Source organism: Ursus arctos, unplaced genomic scaffold (genome assembly GCF_023065955.2).
Source record: "Ursus arctos isolate Adak ecotype North America unplaced genomic scaffold, UrsArc2.0 scaffold_2, whole genome shotgun sequence".
In the NCBI taxonomy this organism is placed as follows: domain Eukaryota; kingdom Metazoa; phylum Chordata; class Mammalia; order Carnivora; family Ursidae; genus Ursus; species Ursus arctos.
The window spans coordinates 39,091,531-39,105,310 of NW_026622874.1; the positions used below are offsets into that span (position 1 = coordinate 39,091,531).

A 13,780-nucleotide genomic window follows, 5' to 3' on the forward strand; every position below is an offset into this window, starting at 1 on the left:
ATAAACCACTATCTTCCTGGGCAAAAATGCCATAGCCTTTAAGAACGCTGAACGTCCCTCCTTCAAAGGATCTGGCATATCCAGTGTTTCCAAGAGAAACACTGATGTGCTCCCTATTTCAAATTCTAAAGCTAACAATTAAGGACAGAATTCTGCATCAAAATCCAGCCACCCATCCCTACCCAGAGAGAAACATTACTTCGTATCTGCTGGCAGGATTAAATAATAGATGTAAAGCCCCTATTAATACAATCTGGCAGTTTGGGGTATATAAGCATTTAAAATAAAAAAACAACTCAGGAATGTGGTAGAGATCACAGCACAGTGGAAATATTAACAGGATACGGGTTTGAGGTCTGGCTCAGCAACTGGCTTCAAGCCTCATACAAATTCTATCTGTACTCTAGCTCAGTTCAAGTCCTACACCCCTAACAGCAACTTCCTCAATACTCGGTCTCTTACCATCCAGCAAAGCTAATGATCAGCTCCTACATCTGCTTCCCTGACGACCCAGCCACTATGGATTCATAGAAAGCCCTCGTTTATACATGTCGGTTTTGTTATGGCCCCTTCTCCTGATGAGGGTGGTCCTGGGGGAAGAAACTAACAGGTTTCCAGTCAGCTCACCTCAGTCCTCCGATCAGGGCCAGCCTTTCTCTGGCGTTGTCCCTTAAATCATAATTCCTGCACCAAGAGGGCCTTTGTTCCTAATCCCTACCTTTCTCATTTTCCCTTGGACTTATAAACCTAATCAAAAACCAAAGTCAGGGAAGGTACTGGAGTCCAGAAAGGACTGGAGCCTTGTTAACTTGTTAACAATATTAAAAGATGGCTTAAACTAATTTCCCTCCTGGTCAATCTAAACAGGACAAACCTACATCAACAGGGCAGGAAGACCCATGGCATTTATGGAAACCCAGTAGTGCCCTCTGGTGGACAAGCCTGGAATGGCAACGAGAGCTTCTGTATCCAGCCACAGTCTTATTCCTTCTTCAAACTCTCCTCTGCTTTGCTTTCTGGACACCACTTCCCTTGGATCCAGTAAGAAGCCCCACTCTAAGCTGTTCATTCTCTCCTTGAAGAATTTCTTTGGGTGGGGTGACAGGGGAGTGGGACAGCAACGAAGACAGCATGAAAACAAGGCTGGACATACATCCACCATGACCTCTGCTCAATCATCTTCCAAGGCATACATGACAAGGTTGAGAGGGCTATGCCCACGATCTGCCTCCTCTCATCAAACTGCCTGAGGACACACAAAGGTTTCACAACACACGTTATGGACCATGTGTTCTCACTCAGTGTCTGTCGGGAAAAAGAAACTTGTTGAGGGCATTTTGTCCATTTGGGGTGGCCACTTCAAGGCTAGTGATGGCTGCTGGACTTCATGTCATCTCTAGAAAGTGAAAGCCCCTCACAACCAGACCCACAAGAGAACAAATGGCCCACTGGTGACTATGACCCTAGGTCATATTTGCACACTCCTCCCCTATTGTCTGGAGACAAGAGGAAGGTGGGGGCTGGGGCAGAGGGTGAAGCAGGGTCACCAACACTAGGAGCCAATATGCTGAGTCCTTTGAGACTCAAAGAGCCCTAAGACTAGGAACCAACAAACCACACTGAGGGATTGGTTCTTCCCAGGTCAGTCCCCTCACATTCCAACGTCCACCTGTCCTAGGACTGGCTGGCTTTCTTGTTTTCACACCTGCGAAATAGCGATTCTTGCTACCTACACCTTGAAACGTCACCCAAAGGAACAGCGACCATGATAATCCCTTAGCATTAAAGGAACGAAATCCTCAGTATGCTGTAACTGGTCAGTGGATCGGGATAGCTCCAGAGGCTACAGCTCATCTGTAATAGCAGCCTTCTCCTAGCAGCTTAGAAAGTCTTGCAAGAGCTGGACCAAGTGACTTCAAACACAGGAGACACTCTTCCAGACCAACTCTAGCTTAAGTTAAGGTTAAAATTCTTTCTGTAAAGGGCACTGGCGGTCTTGGCCTGAGGAGCGCTGGTAATCTGCTTTGATCACCTATGGAGCCGTATTTGTTCCTTATCCTACTAGCTCATCTGTGAGAGTAAACTGTTTTATTACCTAAACCAATGAAATGTGTGGAAAGAATCTGTATAAAAACTAGATTGGGGGGGCACCTGGGTGGCAGAGCAGTTAAGCATCTGCCTTCGGCTCAGGGCGTGATCCCAGCGTTATGGGATCGAGCCCCACATCAGGCTCTTCCGCTATGGGCCTATTTCTTCCTCTCCCACTCCCCCTGCTTGTGTTCCCTCTCTCGCTGGCTGTCTCTATCTCTGTCAAATAAACAAATAAAATCTTAAAAAAAAAAAAAAACTAGATTGGGGGTCAGTAGAGCACGTGACTGGCTGGTTCGGTCAGTAGAGCATATGACTCTTGATCTCAGGGTCGTGAGTTCGAGTCCCACGTTGGGTGCAGAAGTGACTTAAAACCTAGAGTTGCTTATAAAACTTGCTATTAAATTAGATCTAGGTGAAACTATAGACTGGAGAAAATGAGTAAATTATCTGGAATTCTGAAGTCCAATTCCTTCACAATGTCTAAATTCTTTATTCATTTTAAAAGAAGTCCAAGCTAGGGTGCCTGGCGGGCTCAGTCAGTAGAGCAATGCAACTCTTGATCTTGGGGTGTGGAGTTCAAGCTCCATTTGGGGGTATAGTTTACATTTAAAAAAAGTCCAAGCTGAAAATCATAGATCATACATTATGATTATTGTGAATGAAGGTTCTTGCCCTTCTAACTGTAATTTTCCTCAATTTTAGAGTTTATTAACTGAACATACATATGGCAGGCTAACTTAAATGTACAACTTTTTCATACTCAACTTTTTAATTAATTGTCAAACTACTTGTCCCAATCATATGTAAACGGGGCTTTCTTTTGTTTAAATTCCTGGTAAAATTATGGTCAGTGAGAAACCACTGGCATGGGACAACAGAAGGAGTCAGTGCTTGAAACTGCACTCCTCTCCAACTTCTAGCTAGGTGAATCTGCCAGGAGCTAGATTTTTTTTTTTTTTTTTTTTTTTGAGAGGGTGTCTTTGGGCATTTATTTTCAAAAAAATAACTAAGAAAGGCAACTTTTTAATTTCTCTATTTTTCCATCCAAGGGGAAACAGAAAGAATAGTCCTTTGGCCTCCACTCACCTGAAACAGATCAAATGACATCACAATTCCATCCCTCGATGGCCATGCAGCAGATTATCCTGAAAATAAAAGACATATCCAAACTCACCACATCCCAGCCCTTCATCCTATACAATTAACCCAGAACCAGAACAGGGAGCTGGATGACCTGTTGTTGGCTGGTTTTAAATGTTCCATTCAACTGACAAAAATGTAAACATGTATTCCTATGTAAGCAATCATGAAACATGAAAACTTTACATAAATTTGGAAGACGTGAAATACACACTTTACAAACTGATTCTTTATACTTTCAAAATGGATTTACAACAGTATTACTTTACACAAGTTCCTACTTTATACAATGTTTTGTTTAGGCAGCTTTTCCATGACATTTCTATTCCAAATTACACATGGAACCGCTCAGGAAGTTGGGCGGTTTGAAGGGCCACATGCAAGGGACTGAGGACAGGGGCAAGAGGTGTGAGGCAGTCACTCTGGTGCTCAACTAGGAGCTAAGAAAGGACTCTGACTCGCACATGGTGCTAAATCAAGGCACTGGGATCTTCACTGTTTTCCTCAGCTCTTCTTCTCAACAGGCAAACTTTCATCAGAAGAGGACTCTGTTTTCTACATCAATATGGCAAAGAAAGACCTTTTAATACAGGCTGACGCCTATCATAGACTAGCAGAGTCAGGTACTGAATGGTGATGGGTAAATGACTCTTGAAATATTTGTTGTTCCATTCTATCTCTTGTTACAGGTCTATAGCATCTATAATCCATTCCAGTCTGTGTTAGATGGCAGGAAGTCCAGGCAGGACTGAGCCCAGAACACCCATGGGCACTAAATGTCAATCAGTACCTGATCCAAGCCAGAGGCAGGTCTCAATAACAGAGTGCCAAGTACCCAGCAAGATTATGAATGGAAAAACCAGAAGAGGGAGAAATCCACTACAAAAGGGCCTTCAGAGTCCAACAACAAGTACAAGGCAACACCAAGTTTTATCCCATTCCAGGTAGGCATCCACTTTGTTCTTGGGGTTATCCTGCACAAACACCCAAAGGGTCATGTTAATTTTAATAGCGAATTAAGTGAATCCCAGATACTTCTGCCGAAACAAAAGACCTAAAGTCTGAAGATCTTTATATATCATTTTCTAAAGCTCTGTATGGCAGAAAGAAGCAGGGAAACTCAGGCTTTACCAACCTCCACCACCACGGATGGAACTCTGGTTTTAGGCTAACCTTGAGATAGAAACAAGGAGTTACACATCCCAGGATGCTGAAATGAAGTTGTAAAGAAGTCCATCTTCTTTACAGCTAGTCCAAATTACACAATCTTTCTCCAGCCTAGAGCCTACATAAGAAACAAGCCCTTTCTTGATTCCACATAAGAAATCCTCTAGAGTCTGATTTGGAAGAAGGAAAAACAAGAACACAAGAGCCCCTGGCATGAGGCAGGGGCTCTCATCCACCCTTTGGTGCCGAGTTCACTAGACTCCTTCACCCCCCGGCTCAGGCTCTGGCTAACAGTCCTTCCTTCTCACACCTCATGCAGCTGCAGGACTACGGAGATGAAGCCTCAGTTTCTCTGTGTGTTTTCTCTTCTTTCTCCAGGTGCAGACGTTTCTCAAGGACACAGGCCAGCTTCACAGCTAACACACAGTAAACATGGTTTTTAGATAACATCACTTTGTAGTCGATTTGGGTACTTAACAGAAGGTATCAGTTAGAAAGCAGACGTGCCTCTGTCATTGGCTGTGTTAGTGCACAAGGTAGGAGGGATACTACAGGAGACCTGGAAGACACCACCCAGGCTTTTTCATTCACCAGCAGTATAAATGGGCAGCTGACGCTCTCTCCAACTTCACTATCATCATATGTAAAAACATCAGTGGCTCTCTCATGGTGGGGGGGGGCGGTGGTGGTGGTAAATACACACATTCTTACCTTCCCCCTCCTAACTCAGAGAGGCAGAGAATCTACCTCACCGGGAATGCTGTCGTCAGGGAGTGTACACAACCCATACGTGAGGAAGAAAAACGAGGAGGGGGCACAGGAGGGGCATACCAAAGGGGCAAAAGCTCTCTGAAGGCAAAGGGTTTATTTTGGCTGCAGTGTCCGCTTTTTAGCTTATATTCTCAATGGAACTGGGACAGCTGGCATCCTGTCCCAATGTCAGGGGGTTCTAAGAATTTGGATACTTAAAAAAGGCCAAACCACTATTGTTCCAGATCGCACTCTCGAGGCTCTTCTTCTCTTTTGGCCCCAGAACCCCCGTCAGACAAGGAGAGAAATCACAACAACTGTGGGAAAACTGCAGACAATTACAAGTCATTCTTAAAAAGATTTAATTATTTGAATTGCATCAAGGGGGATATAGTACATTTAAATCTCTGCTACATCACAAACTGCTGTTTTTGTTGTTATGTTGTTTTATTAAAGACCCACTAGTTCTACCCATCTCCAGGCTTATGGCTATAGAGTGGGGGGGGAAACAAGTATTACCAACAGAAGAGGAAAAACCAAGCAAGAGTCTGTTCTGTTCACCAGGTCTTCTCCACTGCAGAAAAGAAAGGAGGGGAAAGGCTGTGGACTGTCGACAGCCAGGAACAACCGCTAGCGTTAGAGACAGGGAAGGAAGCCACAGAAGCAGAGCCTGCGTGTTCACGAGCTGTCCCTTGACCCATACTTCCCTAGCCCTCTGCAAGGATCATCTTTCTTAGATTTCCGTTTGACATCTTAACCCTAAACCAAGTTTCCCTGTCAATTCAAATATAATAAAGACATCATTTCCACAGGGAGGACTGATTTGAGGATTGGAATGATTTGCCACCATTCTGTAAAGCTTATTTAAAAACAGCATGGCTTTAAAGACAAGTTCCATTCCGTGAAGACTGGGTGGGGTTCTTTATTAGTAGAGACGGTAGGCATACGGCCCACCGAACAGAGCAGGATACAGAAGAACCATCCACTGCTACTGTAGCCTAGTTGGGCAGAGGCAAAAGCAAGCAACCCCCCTCTCACTCTTCAAAGCCCGCAAGGTAGAGGGGCATGAGAAGCTGTAGTCTAATGGCTCCAAATAACCAGCATTTAGTGTTAAATTAGGACCAAGGATTTATTCCACAATATAAACTGCAACATTTGATACAAGCTACCAAAAAAATAGTAGGAGAGGAAGGAAGGGGCAGGGGAAAAGCCAAAATACAGCTGTGGCAATTACTTACAGAGCAGTCTCTTTTCTACATCACTAGCTCATCAGTGACACTAGAAACTAGACATTTGTGTTCTGTACATCAACCAAATGCTAAAGCACCAACACACTGTTTGGAAGTTTGTTTTGTTTTGTTTTAATTCCAGCCACTGAAACCAACATAGAAGTTATTGCTTTGATAAATAAACCTAGTCTAGGAAAAAGAAAAGTGGATAAAGAAACAAACAAAAACCCCAAAAGTGAAAAACTTAAGTTCCCCAATATGGTAACAGAGTAAACAAGAGAGAAACTCCTCAAATGAGGATTTACTGGAATTTCTGGTGCCTTTCTGGGCACTGAAACTGAGTTGGACTCTTAAGCCGGTAAATCCCAGACGGAGGTAAGATTTGAATGCTGTGTATGAAAAGGTGTAAGCTGCAAAGCCTTCCAAATTGGTGGGAACCCCTGCAAAAAAAACCAGTCAGCATTTCAAACCTCAACACCCACAAACAGCTCTTAAGGAAAAAAATACAAAAAGTGTCAAAAATTTTTTTAGTTGTTTTTTCTTTTTTTCAAAGAGTTCTGGAAAAATGATCCCGTAAGGAATAGAAATAGCACCGTTTACAGGCTGGTTTGAATACCAGTCCTGTAGCTTTGCTGAGAAACTGAAGAAATCTTCTTGGTTGGAGTCCTGAATTACATTAAGTGGTTGGGGGTGGGGGTGTTTGTGTTTGTATTTTTATTTTCGGCTTGGTGCGTCCTTCACAGTACAGCGCACACAGATGTAGTCTTCCTTCTCTGCCATCTCTGGAGAAACACCAACACAGACCTGGTGAAACCACTGATTGCAGCTGCCATCACACTGGACCCAGTCCACCTGGTTACAAAGAGCAGGGAGACGGGGTTTTCAGAGGAAAAAATGTGATTCAAAATTGGGCAGGCCAGCCTCAAGTCAGGCCGTTTGCCACTAACGGCCACCGTCCCACCACTGGGACCTCTGGCACAACAGCTACGCCACATGAGTGTAGCTGGCTCACCAGCCAAAGCAACCAAGTCAAAGCCATTCTTCAAGTCGTGACTGCTTTGGGGTTAAGACAGCGCCGCCCTGTGATAAGTAAGCAAAAGGGCATTACATCAGCATCCCTCCCACCTTCTTAGCGCCGGGACGGTGAAAGCTGGAAGAGCAGGAAAAGGAAAAAGGGAAGAATAAGAGTTTCTTCAAGAAAAGGGAGAAGACCCAGGAACGATGGTAAGAGCAGAGATATCAGTGGGGGAGGGCTGAGCAATCCATTCAGATCAGCTCAAAGCAGATAAGCAGAAGAGAAAGACCCAGCGAGATGAGGTGTAGCTTACAGGGTTTCTGAGTTAAGGGAAAGCACGTCCTCAATGGCCCAAACCTCACTGACCTCATCTCCTTCTGGCTGCAGGCAGCTCACAGCTGGGCAGATGGCATCTTCATCCTCAGAGTCCTCCTGTTCGGAATAGGATGTGTCTGAGGGCAGGGAATGCGTTTCGGCAGAACGGACTAATTCATAGCTACGCTCTCTCTCTAACTTGAAACTGTTCATGTCCTTGGAGTGGCTCAGTTTGATTTTCTTCTTTTTGGGGGTCCGCATTTTTTTAACTCGATCCCACCGATCACTGGAGAGGCCTTCTCTTTCCAGGCGTCTCTTCAGTTTTCTCTCAAGACTGTTGATTCCATCTCGCTTCCCACGGCAGCACTCGTTCTGGGTGGAAGATAGGCAAATTCAGTTTTAGCCGACAGTCTGTTACTCAAACTAGTCAAGTACTAGCTGTATGAGAAACCGGATGATCTCTCATCAACATTAGAAAAATCGTGCAACCTGGGGCGCCTGGCTGGCTCAGTTGGGAAAGAGAGTGAGACTCGATCTCGGGGTGAGTTCAAGCCCCTCATCAGATGCAGAGAAGACTTAAATTAAAAAAAAAAAATACTGCATCCTAATACCACTGCCACCATGTCCCCTCACGTCCTATAGGACAACCTGTTTGAGTTTAGCTAACTTAACTGTTAGTGCTAGTAAAAGAAAGAGCGGAAAAAGGAAATGTTAAAGACACGATGAGCTTTTAAACTAGCACTAGAAGATGGGGTGATGCCTACATTCTTCTCTTTGCCAACTTCAGGAGTAAAAGACTACCAGGTAGTTTCTACCTAGATGTATATGCTTATCCTTTGACCTACAGACTTCTAAGGAACCGTGCTAATACGTTCCTTCTTTAAGGACATACATCACCACCCCTTATAGAAATAAGGTGCATGAGGGGCGCCTGGGTGGTGCAGTTGTTAAGCGTCTGCCTTCGGCTCAGGGCGTGATCCCGGCGTTATGGGATCGAGCCCCACATCAGACTCCTCCGCTATGAGCCTGCTTCTTCCTCTCCCACTCCCCCTGCTTGTGTTCCCTCTCTCGCTGGCTGTCAAATAAATAAATAAAATCTTTAAAAAAAAAAAAAAAGAAAAGAAAAGAAATAAGGTGTATTAATTGAATATAAAATGGTGCTACACTACTATTTGGTATCATAATGAAAAATAAAATTCTAGGGGTGCCTGGGGGGCTCGGTTGAGAGACCAACTCTTGATTTCGGCTCAGGTCGTGATCTCAGGATCAGGCTCCACGCTCAGTGGGAAGTCTACTCTCCCTCTCCCTCCGCCCCTCCCTCTGCATTCTCTCTCTCAAATAAATAAATACATCTTTTTTTAAATTAAAAAATATTAAAAAAATAAAATTCTAACTGCTATTTGGTAGTGAGATTCTTCCCTATCCTGACTATATTCTCAGGAGTTTTGAATGTTATAGGTCAGCTAGCTCACTGACAGAAAGTAGCAGCATCTTTAAGCTAAAAAACAGGACATACATGGTATCTATCCCCTTCAAGTAAGTCAGCACTCAAAACAGGCACCCCTCAGTCTGATGACCCAGTCCTCCCAACAGCTGTCCTGTTAGGGTTAGAGCAGTTAAAGCATTTGTTAAACGTCAACTCCAAGATATTCTTTAGGTTTTGAAAGCTTTATACCAAAAGGCCTTCCCGGCTAGAATTACATGTTCATCTCTACAGTATTTCTTTTAGAGAAAAATAATTCTGCTTCCAGCTATTATCACATGGAAATGATGAAAAGCATCACGCTAAAAGGAAAAAAAAAATTCACGGTCACTTAAAAAACAGCATCAAACTCCAGGATGTGAGCCCAAAGTGATGCCTAGCACCTCTCTGCTCACTGACAGCCTTAGGAATGGGTCTGTGAAGTAGACAGTTCGCATCCTGTTCTGGATCGAAAATGGCATCTCACTCACCAAACTATTTAGATGGAATGACACTATCAAGCTCCCCAGCCGAGACCGTATCCCCAGCTACCTGCCACACACTCACCTTCTCACTGCTCGGTCTAGCTGGTGAACTTCGGTCGGTCTGCTGAGCAGGGGTTGGCCTTGCAAGTAAAGTCTGGTAAAGTTCCTGAATTTCAGGAAGGGATACCTGGAGCAACTGGGCTTCCATCAACAGTTCATTCACTTCTGGACTAATACCTGTTAAAGACCACACCAAAGCATGATGATAATAGAGTGTGTTTCACATGGACATTGAGATCTGCAAATAAAGGACTACCCCTCATCCCACTGCCACCCTCTCCTGGTAAAATTATATTCAGCTGAAGTTAGGTTCACGTACTGTGTCTAAAGCCACAATATAGTAAGAGCCCAAACTAACTTTTCTCAGGCTTCTGATTACTAGGGAAGTACTAATTCTACACTGAATCCGCTCTTCACTTAATTACTGCTAACACAGAGGAGACCGTACATCTGCCTTGATAGCTTTTGCATTCAGTACGAAGCACAGAACAGGCCAAGATGTGGGCAATCCGGGTGGACTGAGCAGCTCCAACCCCAATACCAAACACATATTGTGACGGCATGACTAAATGAGGACTCCCGCTGTGGCTTCGGGCAGAACTCCTGGGGCAGGCACATATACGTAAGCACAGCTGACCCTCGAACAATGTGGGAGCTGAGGGTGCTGAATCCCTGCACAGTCAAAAATCCATGTGTTACTTTTAACTCCCCAAAAATGTAACTGCTAATAGTCTACTGTTGACTGGAAGCCTTACCAATAACATGAGCAGCTGATTAACATATTTTGTATGTTTATGTATTACATGCTATTCCTAGAATAAAGTCAGCTAAAGAGAAGAGACTGTTAGGAAAATCGTAAGGAAGAGAAAAGAGACACGCACAGTACTGTACTGTATTTATTGAGAAAACCTGTGTCTAAGTGGACTTGTGTTGTTCAAGAGTCAACACAGAAAAAAAGGAGGTAGGTTTCAAGTACAGATTATCTCTAAGATCCCAAGGGAGCCCATGACTTAGCATCTCACTGAAATGACTGGTATTTAACAGTCAGTCAGCACGGGATTAACCCTTTCATTCCTGAAGGCAATGTATTAAAGCCTTTCTCTATTTGCTTTGCATTTATAAACCTTCAAGCACGATCCTTCTCCTACCTTTCAAATACATAGTAACCCATATTCGACATTTGAGGATAAAGTCTTTTTATGTATATGAACAAAAAAACCTACTGCAAGATGACTTGTTACTACCCAGCCCTCCCTCTCCCTCTCATCAACAGAATAAACACAAACCATGGAGGGGGATACAACTCCGGCCAGTGGAGAAGGGAGAGTGTACATAGGAGGCTCTGCTGTCCCAGTCCTCAGGCAAGGAAAAGGATGTTGTGCCAGTAGGCTGAGACACCTAATGGAAGGAAAACATTTTATAGGAAGGCTTTTTCAGGATTAAAAATTCTCCCACCAGTCCAAGGAATGTGGTTTGGGTTATCAAGCAGGCAAACAGGAAAGAAGGACTTCAATTCCCAACTGAAAGAAGTCTCCAAGTATTTTAGATTTAGCCAAATTGACTCATATCCACCAAGCCTTTAGTCTTCCTGGTTTTACCTGGACTGATTCCACAGAGGTCAAGAGCACCGCTGGGAAATAAGGCATTTTCGTTGCATGAAAACAGATCATACAGCCTTTTATTCCCTTTGTAATTCTCCTAATGAGGGTTGTAACACAATGAACACAGACATGTGTCCCTTTGAGCAAACCGGCTGAGGAACTGCCAGATCTCATGGATGTCCACCTTCCTCCCCTCCTCAGTGTTTATTAAAAAGTGCTAGGAGAAACACTCCTTAAACTATGAACTAGTAATAGTTGCGTCCTCTCCTTTTATCAATAAAGGGAAACTTCTAGCCTATCTTGTGTAAAGAACATAAATGTCTCCCCTGTAGGCTACCCAAATAACCACAACTCACCCTATGCAACAAAAATTTAATTCATCATTTGCTAAGTGCCAGGCACTGACTGTATTTCACAAGCCTGGAAAGAAATGCAAAAGAAAACAAGGAAACAAACATGAGGGAAATCAATTTTTTGTCTTTTATCTTTGATCGGCTGAACATTTAACTCATAATTCGCTGTCTGTGTTAGGATAGCACAAGGGAGGTGTGAGATCTCTGCTAGAGAAATCTGTATGAGATCTGAAAATCAGGTCAAACTCATATGAAGACTGAATACTGCCCTTCTGATTGTCCTTTTCTGATATTTTCACATTCTTTTCCTGTAGTCACCTTCTATGGAAGAAGACAAAACTCTGTTGATGGTCGGAAGAATCTGGCTTTTATAGCAGAAAGACTGTGGATGGTATGAAAAACCACTGCCTTTCCTCTGGAGCAACACAGTACTCAGACACTTCAAAACCTATTTCTTCCTCAAGGGGCAGTAAGAGACACAAAGCAGAAAGCACTCTGGCTTCTAGTCAGGGACTTAGGAGAGGAAGCAGGGGAGAAAAACAGTCAAGCAAAAATTCTAAAAATTCATATATATTAAATATGTATCTGGATTCATACACATAAATGGGAAAACTATACATATCTATGAAAAGGTAAAATCTGCTCTCCAGAAGCAGACGGCCTGACAGAAAACTTGATTGCCAGGAGCAGAGAAAATGAAAACAACACGGCAGGGACACAGAGCCCTCGAAGTGGGGAGCTGAAAAGTGAGTGCTGGTATCAGTCAAGCCATCACCAGGAACAGCAGCAGTACCAGAGTGCAAGGTGCCAGGGAAAGGGACAGAGCTCGGCAGATTCCAGAAACTGGCAAAGAAAAGTCCAGACTCACCTTGTTCGTCTCGGACACCTGTCCTGCTGAAGCTTGCCATCTGCTATACCACAGTCCTGAGCCCACTCGATCCTGCACAGATTTGAGATTCCCTGATGAAAGCAGCTGCTGGGCTCTGTGTTGCCAGTTCACGGTTCTTTCGATCATATATCGAAGTGCATCTCCCTCAGGAAGGCGGACTCGGATACGCTGCAGGGAGGCCAGCAGGGGCAGAATTTTCTCTAACGGAGGTTTCTCTGACCTCCGACAATGGGGACAAAGCCAGATTCGTGGGCCTTGTGAAATACTGGGTACCGCCACACAGCTAGTGTGGAAAGCATCCCTGCAGAGTTCACACTGGATCATGGGGGCAGCTGGGGCCTTCTGACACAGGCAGACTCTCAGTTCCAAATCTTGGACAGGTGACAGCAACTTCCCTTCGTTGGCTAGTCTGAGAGACTGCAAGGCTTCCATTTCCCTTAGGCGAGCTTCCCCAAGTGTTGCCATCTAAAAAGGAGTTAACAATCAAGGACAATGTCAGAGAGAATTTAGCCCTCTCCTAAAACTCAAGGGTCCCAGAGTAGATGATCTACATTTGAATCCTGGCTCTGTCTCACTGAGTTGTGTGAATGACCCTGGGCAGCACGATCCACTGTGGCTGAATGTTCACATGTATAATATGGAGTTGACAGTACAGCCCACCTCGCAGGGCTGCAGTGATGACTAAACGAGAGCCCTGTGATAGAGCACGCTCTGCCCGGCACACAGTGAACAGTGTGGGCAATTACTGAGCACACACTACTTCTTAGTCCAACTTCCCTGCACATTGACTTCTCTGGAAAGATAGAGGCTTTTCACATTCTACGTGCGTGAACTCCTGGGGTTCTCCATGTTTTCGTAGTTCCGTTAGCTTCTGTGTTCTTTTAGAGAGGCACTCTGGAAGGCAAAGTCTCTACAGCAGCCACTACACAATGGTAGTTTATGCCTCTTACTATCCTTAACATTAAGGCCTTATACGTGTGCTGGACACAGCCACTGTAGACAGAGACTGGATATCTCATGAAATCATTAAACAGAAAGCACTTTCCCAGACTTTTCTTACACACATGTGCACACACACGTGTGCCTGCTATAAAGTAAGCTCATTAGGGCACAGACCAAAGCAAGCTGCTTTTCTGCAAAGAGTGGCAGGTATACTCAAATTGTAAAGTCTTTCTTCTCTATTAAAACAAGAGCCATGCCCCAGCCAACTGGGGAGTTCAGTT

The 13,780-nt window shown here is 44.2% G+C and overlaps 1 protein-coding gene across 2 annotated transcripts in view; it reads right to left on the minus strand.

Annotated features, from left to right (window-relative positions):
- Positions 1–6,258: 6,258 nt before the first annotated feature.
- Positions 6,259–13,780, minus strand: part of KDM5B (lysine demethylase 5B) — a 74,812-nt gene continuing 67,290 nt past the window's right edge. For both annotated transcript variants that reach the window (XM_044377673.3, XM_026480632.4), the window contains 5 exons: positions 12,537–13,022; positions 11,001–11,112; positions 9,737–9,891; positions 7,759–8,079; positions 6,259–7,229 (listed from right to left, as the gene is read on the minus strand). In XM_044377673.3, the coding sequence (XP_044233608.1) occupies positions 7,092–7,229; positions 7,759–8,079; positions 9,737–9,891; positions 11,001–11,112; positions 12,537–13,022 (1,212 nt within the window). In that variant the 3' untranslated portion in view covers positions 6,259–7,091. The remainder of the gene's footprint in view (positions 7,230–7,758; positions 8,080–9,736; positions 9,892–11,000; positions 11,113–12,536; positions 13,023–13,780) is intronic.